This window comes from Moschus berezovskii, chromosome 12, assembly GCF_049115385.1.
Source record: "Moschus berezovskii isolate FMDL1 chromosome 12, NW_MosBer_1.0, whole genome shotgun sequence".
NCBI classification, from domain to species: Eukaryota; Metazoa; Chordata; class Mammalia; order Artiodactyla; family Moschidae; genus Moschus; species Moschus berezovskii.
This window is the reverse complement of record NC_142471.1, coordinates 97,069,746-97,082,582: the sequence shown is the minus strand read 5'-3', so window position 1 is coordinate 97,082,582 and position 12,837 is coordinate 97,069,746. Positions and strand designations below refer to the sequence as shown.

Below are 12,837 nucleotides of genomic sequence, written 5' to 3'. Positions count from 1 at the left end.
TATAGCACTGCACCAGGGAGCAACCTGAGGGCCTGTCGGGGACAAGGTGCTGAGCCATCCCAGACCCAACGGAGCCCGGGGGTAGGCGAGGACACAGCCGACCACAGACAGGATGCTCTGCCGGTTGCAGGGTGTCAGGGCCAAGCCACATGGAAGTCCACATCCAGCGCTCCATAGGGTCACTGCTGGACGGGGAGGGGTAGCCAGGGGAGCCCACAGCGCTGCACAAGCAAACACAATCACCTGTCGCTTGAGCACGAAAGGAGAATGTGCCCACCCCAGCAGGGCCATCCCCCCACCCACCCACATCCCCCAGGAGGGGGCCTATGTCGCCCACTGTGCAGCCCAGCCACACGGTGGAGCTTGGTTTCCAGATGATGGAACTGGGCCATCTGAACAGAGTCAGTGCGCAGGGTGCATGCCACACAAGGCAGAGTCGCAGAGCAGCCCTCCTGAGGCCTCCTACGAACCGAAGCGTCAACACATCCTTTACTCAGGCATCGGCTGCTTTCCCCGGCCAGGCACCAGGGGACCGGTCCACACCCACCCCTGCTTCTCCAGGCCGCTGAGGAGGGACGGTCCCCAGCCAAGCTGCGCATGTTAAGAAAGATGTGGGTGAGGACAGATACGTCTCTCCTGGCCCTTGAGTCAAAAGCCACCGAGCAGAATTAACCTGTGCACTGCTTACCAAAACAAAGGTTCCTTCCCGAAACAAACAAGATGCAGCACTCCACACAGCCTTTCAGAAGAAGGGAAAGTCAGAGAGAGTCTGGTGCTAACCAAAAGTAAACCAAGTAAGCCACTTTAACGTCCACAGAGGGAAGCGTGTGCATACAACTGAAACAACAAAAACACTAGAACTCAGAATCAAAAAATTATTGGGAAGAATGTCTGCACAGCAAAATTCTCTTCCCTTTGAGACTGAAATACCCCACCGTGCTTAATTTTCCTGACATTTCTGAGGCTCTGAAGCCACAGCTAACGGATCTGAATCATATGAGTAAAACCATGTTAGAGTGGATGTTACTGGAAAGCCAAGAATAGAATGCTAAATATACAGACACACACCCAGACCAGGCACTTTTGTAGAAAATGATCAAACGTGAAACTAGATAAAGCTGTCCTGTCCATGCCAGAGAGCAAGCAGCTCACCTCCCGCAGGGAAGTATAAAACACCGCGCCTGGAAGCTAAAATGAAAATAGCGCCTACCTTTGATTAATAAAATCACTGCTCGCCTGTGCATGAACTTAGCCTAAGAAACACCTCACTGATGCTCACTGCCAGCCAGCAAAGGAAGGCAGGGGTGGAAGGCATGTTTGCCCCATGGTCTGCTTGGTCAAGGGGCTGCTCCACCGCTCACCTCCGCGGGGGTGGGGGGGTGTAGTTCAGGGGTGCCTAGGACTCCATCTGGGCCATCACCCTCTTTTCTTAAACAAGCACGCCGCTTGGAGCCGCACTCTGCTTTATTTGGGTTGGCAGTGTAAGTACCAACAGCGGGGTGGCACCGCGGCTGCAACGCGAACTAGGTCAGCCTGGGCCTGCCTCCGGAGCCGGGGGAGCACCAGGCCTTGGCTGACTCTTCTCCCAGTGGCCTCGGGTGCCGGGTGGGAGGCCCCAGAAGGTAAAGGCCTTGGACAGTCAGCATCCTTTCTCTGGCCTTGAAAAGCTTCTCGCATCTTTCTTTTTAACAGGCAAGAAACATAAAGTCCTCCAGGCTTCCAACAGAAGCCCCTTGTTTGAGAACTAGACAGATACTAAGTTACAAGGTAAAATGAGGGCACCCACACTTGGGGGCAGCCACAGGCGGCTAGGCAGGGAGACGCTAGGCAGGGAGACAGGCAGACCAGCAGAGGCCAGGGCCATGGACTGGAGGGTTGGGAGTCAGCGGCCAGAAGTCAGAGGTTGGGGCCCAGGAGACATGGGCTGGGGTCTGGGAACCAGGGTTCAGGGTCAAGCTTCCTGGGTCAACACTGGGTACCAGGGTGTGGGGCCCTCGAACTGGGGTTTGGGGTCAGGATTTGGGGACCCTGGACAGGGATCAGGACTAGGATTTAGGGACCTGGGTTCAGGGACTGGTCTCTGGGTTCAACCCATGGAGTTTGAAGACTGGACCTGGAAACCAGGATTCCAGGGACGGGGCTAGGCTCACGGGTCCGGCGCTCAAGTCGGTGCCAGGGATCTGGCCCGGGTCCCGGGGTCCCGGGCTCAGGACTCGGGGTCTGGGTCCTGGGACTTCGGGCTTCGGGAAGGAGATCCGGGTCCCGGGGCTCGGGGTCCGCGGTCCGGGTCCGGCGCCACACTTACGTCGTCGAAGAGCGAGCCCACGTTGGCCGTGACCAGCAGCACCGCGGTGCCCGGGGCGGCCGTCTTGCCCGCCATCGCGGCCTGGGCCGGGGCAGCCGCTCTCGGGAGCCGGCCGGCGGGGTCTCCGCGCGCCGCGGCGTCAGCTGCGCCGAGGGCCGGCCCCGGCGCGCATCGCTGGCTCGGCCGGTCGGGCCGGGCCGGGCCGGGGTCCGGCCGCGCTCGCTCTTGATCTCCGCGGCCCCGCGCCCGACGCTTTCCGCCCGCGATCACCGCGGCCCGGGCGCAGCCATTAGGTTCGCGGCCGCCGGAGCTCCCGCAGCGCCGCAGCCGCCGAGAGCAGAGGCGAGGCCCGCCCGGGCGGGGGCGGGGCGAGCGCGGGGCGGGGCGAGCGCGGGGCGGGGCGAGCGCGGGGCGGGGCGAGCGCGGGGCGGGGCCTGCGGAAGGTGGAACAGGGGTGCGAGGGGCGGGGCGGGGCTCTTGGGGGCGGGGCGGGGCTGCGAGGGGCGGGGCCTGAGGAAGAAGGAACAAGGGTGCAAGGGGCGGGGCGGGGCCTGCGGGGGGCGGGGCGGGCACTGGAGGGGAGGGGCATGAGGGCGGCGGGGCGGGGAAGGGGCGGGGACTGAGCGGAGGGCGGGGAGGTCATGGGTGGGGCGGGGCAAGGGAAACAGGGCGGGGCCCGAAGGGCGGGGTCTGAGGGGGGCGCTCGGCCGTTAGCCTCCGCCGCGCTCCTGTCAGTCAGCGGCCGCCCCGCCTTCCCCCGCGCCGCGGCTGCGCACAGACTCCTCCCGCAGCCCGTGACGTCACGGCCCTGCTCCCGCGGGGCGCGTCTTAAAGGGGCCGCGCGCTGCTCGTGGCTGCTGCCCGGCGCGACCCCCTGGCCCTCAGGCGCGGCTTCCGGCGGGAGCGCGTGGCCCCGTGCGAATGCCCCGGACCCGCGCAGAGCAGGGCGGCGAGGCCGGGCCGCCGGGCCGCGGGCTGAGGGCCGCCGGCGTGCCGGGCCAGTGGTGTCCCCCAGCGCACGCCGCGCGCCCGGCGGTCCGCGGAGGAGACTGGACGCGGGAAAAGGCGGCAGGGAGGCGCGCTGGGCGCCGTCCGCGCGGCCGACGCGGGTCCCGCGTGGTTTCCGGGGCTCTGAAGACTCCTGCCCGCACGGCCTCCTCCCCGTGGCGCTGGGGTCCGGGGGCCGTGTCCAGAGGGACAGTGTCCAGGGGGCGTGTCCATGGGGAGTGTCCACGGGGACAGTGTCCAGGGGGAACAGTGTCCAGGGGTAGTGTCCGGGGGGACAGTGTCCAGGGGGGACAGTGTCCAGGGGTAGTGTCCGGGGGGACAGTGTCCAGGGGGGACAGTGTCCAGGGGGGACAGTGTCCAGGGGTAGTGTCCGGGGGGACAGTGTCCAGGAGGAACAGTGTCCAGGGGACAGTGTCCAAGGGACAGTGTCCAGGCGGAGTATCTTGGGGGACAGTGTCCAGGGGAGTGTCTAGGAGGACAGTGTCCAGGAAGCATGTCCAGGGAAACAGTGTCCAGGGGACACAGGGCAAGGCGTGGCCCTGTGGGGAAGGCATCCCCTCCTGCTTGCATAAAGCCTGTCCAGTCCCTGGGGCAGCTGGCTGTGGACCGAACGTGTCCCCAAAGTCCCCAGGTGAGACCCACTCCCAGTGTGGCCGCCTGTGTGATCTGCCTCCAGAGGTTAATTAAGGTTACAGGCGGTGATGAAGGTGGGACTGTTTCTCAACGGCCTTGCTTCTATAAGAAGAGACCCAGGGCACTCGCTTCCCCCCACCAGCTCCCACTTTGGACAGAAAATAAGAAGAGGGCGTGGGAACACAGCCTGCCGGTGGCCGTCCACAAACCAGAAACAGAACTGGAAGAGAAGAAATCGCTGTCACTTAGGCGCAGGGCTGTGGTGTTCGGGCTCAGCAGCGGGAGCTGACTGACGCTGTGTCTCTCGTACTTTCTGACAGGAGCAGCCCATGCCGAGGGCACCCTCACAGAAGCTGGTCTGGAGCCTCACTGCCGCCCACAGCCTGTTTCCTGGGCAGTGGCATCACCCCCTACCTCAGCTGTTTTCTCCCTCCTGCCCCAGTTCACCGCAGTCCAGGAGCAAACCCCACTGCATGTGTGCACACCCGCACACATTCACTCGGAGCCTGTGCCTAGGTTAGGGAAAACTAGAGAGACTCACCCCGTGCCCCCAGCCAACATCGCACCGACCTCAGGGGTCCACGCTGAACACCAGGCCTTCTGGCCGCTCGTGCCCCCATCACTCCAAGTTGGCACCCCTTCCCCTCCCGCTCCAAGCTGTCAACAGGTCCTCCAGCCCAGAGCTGCCCTGACCCTCATCAGGGGAGGATTTGTAGTCAGAGGTGTTCCCACTGGGTCAGCAGGCCTCTGGCACCTGTTCCTTCTCCCTCTGGCCGCCCCGCCCGCGTGGTTCCGCCAGCTCTGCAGTCACTGTTTCCTTCCCTCTGTCCGCTCCCTTTGCTGCAGACCCGGTCCTTAGAGTCGGGCCATCTCTCCCCAGGGCCAGTGGGCTGCTCCCTCCCAGGCCCTCAGAGCATACTAGGCACCCTCACTGTGAATCACGGTCTCCTAATTCAGCCATGTGCCTGGGTGCCTCACTGGACAGGGCCATCTCAGACCCAGCATGTGGCCACAGACTCCTGATTCCCACTGTCTCGGACCCGCGACCATGGCGGGGTCCAGACCATGTGCCCCAGGGGTGACTTGACCAGCTTCTTCCGGCTCATCAGACTTCTCAGTGCCCCTGGTTGCCTCAGACCCCTCTGAGCCCTGCTACGGCACACCCCTCTGAGCCCTGCTACGGCACACCCCTCTGAGCCCTGCTATGGCACACCCCTCTGAGCCCTGCCGCCGCACCCCTCTGAGCCCTGCTACGGCACACCCCCCTGAGCCCTGCTGCTGCACCCCACTGACCCCTGCCGCCATACCCCTCTGAGCCCTGCCGCCGCACCCCTCTGAGCCCTGCCGCCACACACCCCTGACCCCTGCCACCGTACCCCTCTGAGCCCTGCCGCTGCACCCCTCTGAGCCCTGCTACGGCACCCCCTGACCCCTGCTACCATACCTCTCTGAGCCCTGCTATGGCACCCCCTGACCCCTGCTACCATACCTCTCTGAGCCCTGCTATGGCACCCCCTGACCCCTGCTGCCACACCCCTCTGAGCCCTGCCGCCGCACCCCTCACATCCACATCACATCACCCACCTCACCATGGAAACCAGACTCTCCGGTCCCCTTGGCCTGTCGACTGCCTCCCCTCCCGCACCACTTGGCACAGCCTGTCACAGAGAAGCACTCCAGAAACACGCATCGCGTGGGTCGATGACACACAGGCGTCGTCTCCGTGCCCGGCCCAGTGCTGCCCGACCTCCAGAGTGAAGCTGAAGGGCGACCACCCGTGTTAGAAGCCACATTTGTGAAATCGATTTTGCTCGATGCCCTTCTTTGCCTTTTGAACATTGTTCTGTGTTTGTCACGTTTGTAATGATCATAAGGAGAAGGAGGAGGAGAAAGAAGTTCTGCCAAGTTTCAGGAGTGGACTGGCCCGCCTGCCTTTGCTTTCTGCCTTTGATCATCTACATAGAAAATCGTCAACAATCTACAAAACATGACACTGAAAAAGTGAATTTAACAAGTTCATGGAATTCAAGTCAGTATTCAAAAATCAGTTGTATAGCTATATATCAGAAATGAACATTGGAGGAATAAGATTTTAAATCGTTTCCATTTATAATAGTGGAAAAGTGAAAATGTGTAGGAATAAATGTAGCAAAAGGTGTACAAGAAACCTGTGAAACACGAGAATTAACTGTGAGGAAGGTCCGGGGCTGCCCTGCAGCTCCAGTGGCTGAAGCTCCGCTTTCCAGTAAATGGGGGGTGAACGCCGATCCCTAGTTGCGGTGTTAAGATCCCACACAACTCACGCCCCAAAAAAACAAAACATGAAACAGAAGCAACGTTGTAATAAATTCAACAAAGGCTCTAAAAATGATCTACATCCAAAAAATTTAATTAAAGAACATCTAAGTAAATGGGGAGATACACCGTATTCGTGAGTTGAAAAATTCTGAGATGTGAAAATGTCAGTTTTCTTCAACTGATGCACAGATTGCATGCAATCCCGCTCTAACCTCAGAAAGAGTTTTTTTGTTTGATTTTCTTTAGAAATTAACAGGTTGCTTCTAAAATATATATGGAAAGGTAAAATAGACTAGATAGGAAAGTTGTGGAAAAGAGCAGAGCTGGGGTCCTCACATTGCCTGGTTCAAGCCTGACCATGAAGCTACCGACACGAAGACAGCTCCGTCGGCAGAAGAACAGACACGTCGGTCAGAAGGCAGGACAGAGAACGCGTATCTGTGTGGTCATCAGTTTAGACAAAGGAGCCAGATCAATGGGGAAAGGATTGTCCTTTCAACTGACGGTTCTGGGATCCATCGGACATCCATACGAGGCAAAATAAAGCTTGATGCACATATCAAAGGTAACCTCGAAATGGATCATAGACCCAGCACAACAGCTAAAGTTTCCAGGGACACTGGAGGGTATTTCTGAGATTTGGAGCTGTGCAGGCTTTCTTAGAGAGGACACCGAACACACTGCTTGTAAACGAAAGAGAAAAGGAAGTGCATTTTATCAAAATTTTAAAACTGTGCTCTTTGAGAAACAATGCTGATGAAATGGAAAGAGGCACCCTTTTAATGCTCCAGCGTCCGTCAGAATGGGCAGGGTAAGAATCCTGGTGCCCACACACGGCGGAATGATGTTCAGTAACAGAGGCGGCACAGGCGGGCCCAGCTGCACCCGACGCACACGCACGCGCACGGAGTCACTCCTCCTGTGGCGTCTGAAAAGGGCGCCTCTGCCCCCGTGGCAGAGGGGACCAGTGGCTGCGGGGCTCAGGGCGGGAGAGGCTTGCGTGCCAGGGGCAGACGAGGGAGCTTGCTGGGGGAAGGAAACATCCCTGATGTTGACTGCAGTGGTGGTGACAGGCGCTGTATACATTTGTGAAACTCACAGAACTGTCCACTGAACACGCGTGCATTTCACGGTAAGAAAACTTCACTAAGGGGGATCTGAATCATTTGGGAAGGAAAATAGACTGGCCGCTATGATCATGCACATCTACAGTTTCTTTTTTGAAGATTTTCACTGTTTTAATAAAATTATATTAATTTACTGATTTTTGGCTTCTCTGGGTCTTCGCTGCTGCAGGCAGGCTTTCTCTAGCTGTGGAGAGCAGGGGCTTCTCTTAAATGCAGAGCGTGGGCTCTAGGACGAACGGGCTCAGTTGCCCCTCGGCATGTGGAATCTTCCCAGACCAGGGGTCAAACCCTTGTCCCCTGCATCAGCAGGCGGATTCCTAACCTCCAGGCAAGTCCCATCTGCAATTTCTTACGCACGATAACATAAACCCAAATCCTCTAAAACTGGTACGTTCTTCTTTAATTTGTTTATTGGCATACCCTGGAAAGTACAGCAAGCTGGAGTCTTCCCAGGCTGAGAATCCCTCTGTGTGTCTCCCATGCGGACGTGGGTCTCCCACCCCTGCTTTTCCAGCTGCGCAATATGTGCGGTATGCAGAAATCTAAATCTTTCTAAAAGCTGCACCTAAATTCCATCTGGTCCCAAGGGTTTTGGGTGAGAGATATGGAGCCTGAATTGTGACAGCGCCTGAGAAGACAGACCGGTTCAGACCTGCACCTTCATCCTTAGAAAATGCACTCCAGCCTCTGGAAAAGGAACAGCAAGAGGCTGCTGTCTGTCCACCCGCCCCATCCCCCAGCCTCCCAGGGGTCTGATCAGATCAGAGCCCGAGGAGCTGCAGGCACCTTGGGGGTGGGGGGCGGAGGGGCACCTGGCTGTGAGACCAGCCTGGGGCCCAAAGCAGTGTCAACAGCACAGCTCCGCTAAAGAAACGGAGCCTCCAAACAAGGGGATCGCTACCCCGGGCTCCAGCGTCGCAGGACGCACCCCTCAGGGCTGGGAGGAGGATCTGGGAGCCTGTCCTGACTTCAGAGGCCCTTGAAGCGCCTCCTTTTGGTTTGTTCTCGTCCGCTCCGTAAAATTAATAATGCCATCACCGTTCTCAAACTTCTAATATTTGGGGCAACCTGCTGGCGTAGGCCTCTCAGTCTGGACCCTTTGGCCACTCACCCCCAAATGCTGACCCATCCTGACCTTCCCCTTGTGGCCTGACCTAAGGGTGAGCCTGGCACTTGACTTTAGGGGGAATCAGAGTGAACCCTGGTTTCTCAAGGCAGAGTCTCAGCGAGGCCTGCTGTCTAGGGAGGGTTAAACTCCGCCCCCTTGGCAGAAACAGATGGCTGACAGGGCCAAGTTATTTACATAAAATTACGCAGACAGAAATGCTGGCCTTTCTGTGATTCCAGCAGGCAAGTGCTCACACATCCGTCAGGTGGGCTCCCAGGGTATTGCTGCCCAGGCCAAGAGACCACCAGCCAGGGTTAATTAACCCCCTGTAGTCAAAGGACAAGTTGGTTCCAGAATCGCTGAATCCTGAACGATAACAGAGACAAATTGTTTGAGGAAAATCTGTGTCAGCGTTGGCAACGCCTTTAAAGGTGTCAGAGCTCCTGGCGCGTCGGCTCCTTTTGAGGGTAAAAAGAGAGGCTGTTCTTTCTCCCGCTGACCAGGCATTGAAGACTCGCAGACTCCGCCTCTGATAATCAGCACTGCTCAAAAGGGCCATTCACAGCCTCGACTTTTTAAGGATTCTCAGCCCAACTGTAATTTCTATTTTGCAACTTTGTATTTATGAAATCAGCTTTATGAAGATTCATCTCCGTTTTCCCTTCAAAAATGCCCTAACTTTATTTTATAGGATAAAACCCTCCACAAGTCGCTGAGCCCTCAATCAACAGCAGTCTGTGAGCACACCTGTCTTCTCTTCTGTTTTTTCTTCTCCCTGTTTTTCTGAGCTTTGTATAAAGAGGGTCCTGTTGGTTTTATTTGTCAGCGTGGAAACGGGGCCCTGCATGGAAGTGAAAGCTGACGTTAGTCGCTCAGCCGTGTCTGACTCTGTGCAAGCTCATGGACCACACCCCGCCAGGCTCCCTGTCCATGGACTTTCCCCGGCAGGAATACTGGAGTCGGGGACCGTTTCTTCCTCCAGGGCCTCTTCCCAGCCAAGGGATTGAATTCACGTCTCCTGCATTGGCAGGTGGGTTCTCTCCCAGCTGAACCACCAGGGCAGCCATGGAAGTGGATGGATGGTGGACAAGCAGGCAAGCACAGGAGTAAAGGGCCCCCAGGTGGGGCTGGGTTAACGAGACGACACCACCCTATTAAATGCTGCCATCGTTTGGAGCAGTGGCCTGGTCATCTCAAACCTCACTTCTCACGACGGTTACATGTTTCTATTAAAATGAGCTTCTCGGTGATTTGTTTCCGCCAGCCCACTACACCTTTCTTGTTGGATCCTCCTTAATCACTTCCTGTGCCTGTGGTTTTAAGGAAAATGGTAGGAAGCGCAGGGCAGCCCCTCCACCGCCCTCTGGTCAGGGGAGAGTGCTCTCCTATGCAGGCCAGCATCGCAGGGCTGCACTCTAGAGCTAGTTTTTCTGAGTTAACAAAAGGAAGGGAGGAAAGAGGGAAGAAAAAGAAAAAGAGTTGGTCACCACGACCCCTGAAACAGTTTTCCACCCGTTCAGGACAGTTCAGTCACTTCAGACTCTACCTTCTCAAGGCTGAAGATCACTCCAGCGTCCTCCCAGTGCAAGTGGTCCTTTTAGGGTGACCCCAGCCACTGGCCTCACCTTTGTTACAAAGGCCGTGTGTCTTCAAGCCTTCTTTCATTTAGAGTATTTACTTATTTATCGCTGGCAATATTGAAACAGCTTCACACCTAATAACAGGGCTGTCTGGATATTAATAAAATTAAGGCAGGCTCACCTCCTGGATCATTGCATGACCGTTTGTTCATATCTTAGGGAAACTCAAGTCTAAGAAGAAAAATTACTGAAGATCAGATATTTCATTTTCTTGTTATATGTATTTATGTTTTCTTGGTTCCTCTATTAAATATATCATTAGTAATATTAAGAGTATTCTGATATCATACAATGTATTGCTTTATTTGGTAAGATGTTTTTATTATCGTCTTAATTATAAAGTTAAAATATGTCAATATAAAAAACAAGCTTTCCCATTAATGCAAGGATTCGTATATATCCTTTGTATAACGTCCTTTTTAAATTTTCGCATCATGCTTACTCCTTAAACTTATTCCGGGTATTTTAATCTTCTGCATTGTCATTAGCAAAGTGACAGCCTCAGTCACATAGTCAGACTGGTGTGGTTTGTAAACAGAAACATTAACCTAGTCTAAATATACACTTAAAATGTTAAAAATACTGCTTCTGGTTTTCTCTCTTTAGTTACTTATTAGACATTCTCTTGGATTTTTCAGGCAGGCAGTCACATGGACAGATTTGGCATTAATGCTATTTAAAGCTAAATTACGATATCCCCCAAGGATGGAAAAGACGTGACAGATAGTTTTTCAAACCATAAATAGATTCAATTAAACTGTTTAGCTTTTGAAATGAGCCCAGTGAAATATTTACTTTATAACGTGTCCTACCATAACGTGTTAAATGTCCTTCCTTGAGTAATAAACCATTCCGAGCAACTCTTTCAGAAGAAAGACCTTGCTGGAGTGTCCCACTGGCCTGGCGGAGGCTGGAGGGGCGGGGGCGCGGGGTGGGGCCAGGGCCAGCCTGAGGCCTGGCTTGCCCGTGCTCAGCTCAGCAGCCACCTTCTGCGGGTGACCTCTGAGCCGGCAGGGGAAGCTGCCCCAAACTTGGCCGAGTGCAGAGGGTATGGCTACCCCAGGCACCCTCACCCTCCAGCCTTGACAGGGAGTCCAGGGCCAGCTCACCATCATGCTAGTTACAAGATTCATTCAAAACTGAAAGCCTGCTTAAATGCGGCTTATCCTGCCTTTTCCAGCCAAGGTCCAGGAAACACAGGCGCCCCTGAAACTCTGGGGAAACAGAGGACTCCCACCCTGACCCCTGTGGCTCTGGGGCAGCGGTCCCGCACCCCCCGCTCCCCGCATCCAGGCACTGGGGCCAGCGGTGCTGCTGGGAGGCCTAGGGGAGCCGGTCATGCCCAGGGTTGGTGGGACCGCAGGCTGCCCCAGAGGACCCAGACTGCGGGGCGGCGGGCTTCTGGTCATGCGGGCTGCTTTGTGGGGGGCGGCAGGGGGTCTTCCCAGGGCTGGGTCTGAGCCTGCGGAGAGGGAGGCCCACTCTGCTAACACACAAGTGGTTTAGAGAACCCAGGTCCTGGCACCGAGCACCACCGTGTGTCTCTGGCAGGACTTTCAGACCTGGCTCCTCCTCTAAGGAACAGAACGCAGCTGATCCCCAGCCTCGGAGGGCGCTGAGAGAGAGGCCACCCTGGCCTCGTGGGCGCCCGCCGGGCCTGGCCTGGGGAGGGAGGGACAGGGAAATGGCCTCTGGACCCCTCTGTCTGTCATCCTTCAGAGTCCGCTGGCTCCTCCCAGCTCCTCCCAGCAGGCCTGGGAAGCCCCCCTACACCTCCTGGCTGATTTCTGAACAGCCTGGCTTCCAAGGGGCGTGAGTTGGGGCGGGACCCCCTCCACGGTCCTCTGGGTGCCCTGCCTGCTCTTGGTCTGCAGGACGGAGTCCCATTCCCTTCACTCGTCCCCTCGAGGCTGGCAGGACGCAGGGTCTGCCGGCCCCCTCCCCTGGGGGCCCCCTCTCCTGTTCTGCTCGTGTCAATGACTGCGCTTGTCCTCTCGTGGGAGTGCAGGGTCCAGGGGCTCCACGTCCCCAGACGGGAGGACGAGATGGACTGGAGCCGCTTCTGCAAACTTCCCCGTGACAGGGAGGAAGGCAGGAGCCCGGGACAGCCAGCGCCTCAGAGGCAGAGACAGACCGTCGGGCAGCAGACGTCACCGGGCGGGGCTGGAGCCCCAGCCACCCACCAGCAGCTCCAGCACGCCAGCACCCAGACCAGGAGGCACCGTCCAGCAAGATGCCCACCATGGTCAGCCTCGCCCCAACCCCTCGGAGGACCCACCCGGGCAGGGTCTCAGGGGTGACCCTCAACACATCGGGGCCCTACATGCACGTCTGGGGAGCAGGGACGAGGCTCCCAACCGCTGGCCTGAGTGACTGCGACTGTGAGGCTCCTCCTGGAGACCAAAAGCAGGAGCAGAAGGGCTGGGCTGTGGTGCGCATCGAGGAGCCGCTCGGTTCGTTCTGTCCGGAGACAAAGGGCGACGTTAACTAAGCTCAGAATGAAATATTCATGCGAGCAGAGATGAAGCCTTCATGAGAATGGAATTATCGTGGGAGGAGACCTGCTCACAGGATGAGCCGCGTTTGTGCCAACGCACAGGACGTGTAGCTGGGATCTCAGCTCAGGTCCCCCAGGAAGCCCTCAGGCCTGGGCACAGAAGGTGACCGGTCCTGCAGGGGGGGAGAAGGATGGGCAAAGAGAAGGGCCCTGTCGTCGTA

The 12,837-nt window shown here is 57.2% G+C and overlaps 1 protein-coding gene across 1 annotated transcript in view; it reads right to left on the bottom strand.

Moving 5' to 3' along the window:
* Positions 1–2,656, bottom strand: part of INPP5A (inositol polyphosphate-5-phosphatase A) — a 154,296-nt gene extending 151,640 nt beyond the window's left edge. The window contains exon 1 of the mRNA XM_055424373.2: positions 2,306–2,656. Coding sequence (XP_055280348.1) covers positions 2,306–2,380 — 75 coding nt within the window. The 5' untranslated portion in view covers positions 2,381–2,656. The remainder of the gene's footprint in view (positions 1–2,305) is intronic.
* Positions 2,657–12,837: the final 10,181 nt, after the last annotated feature.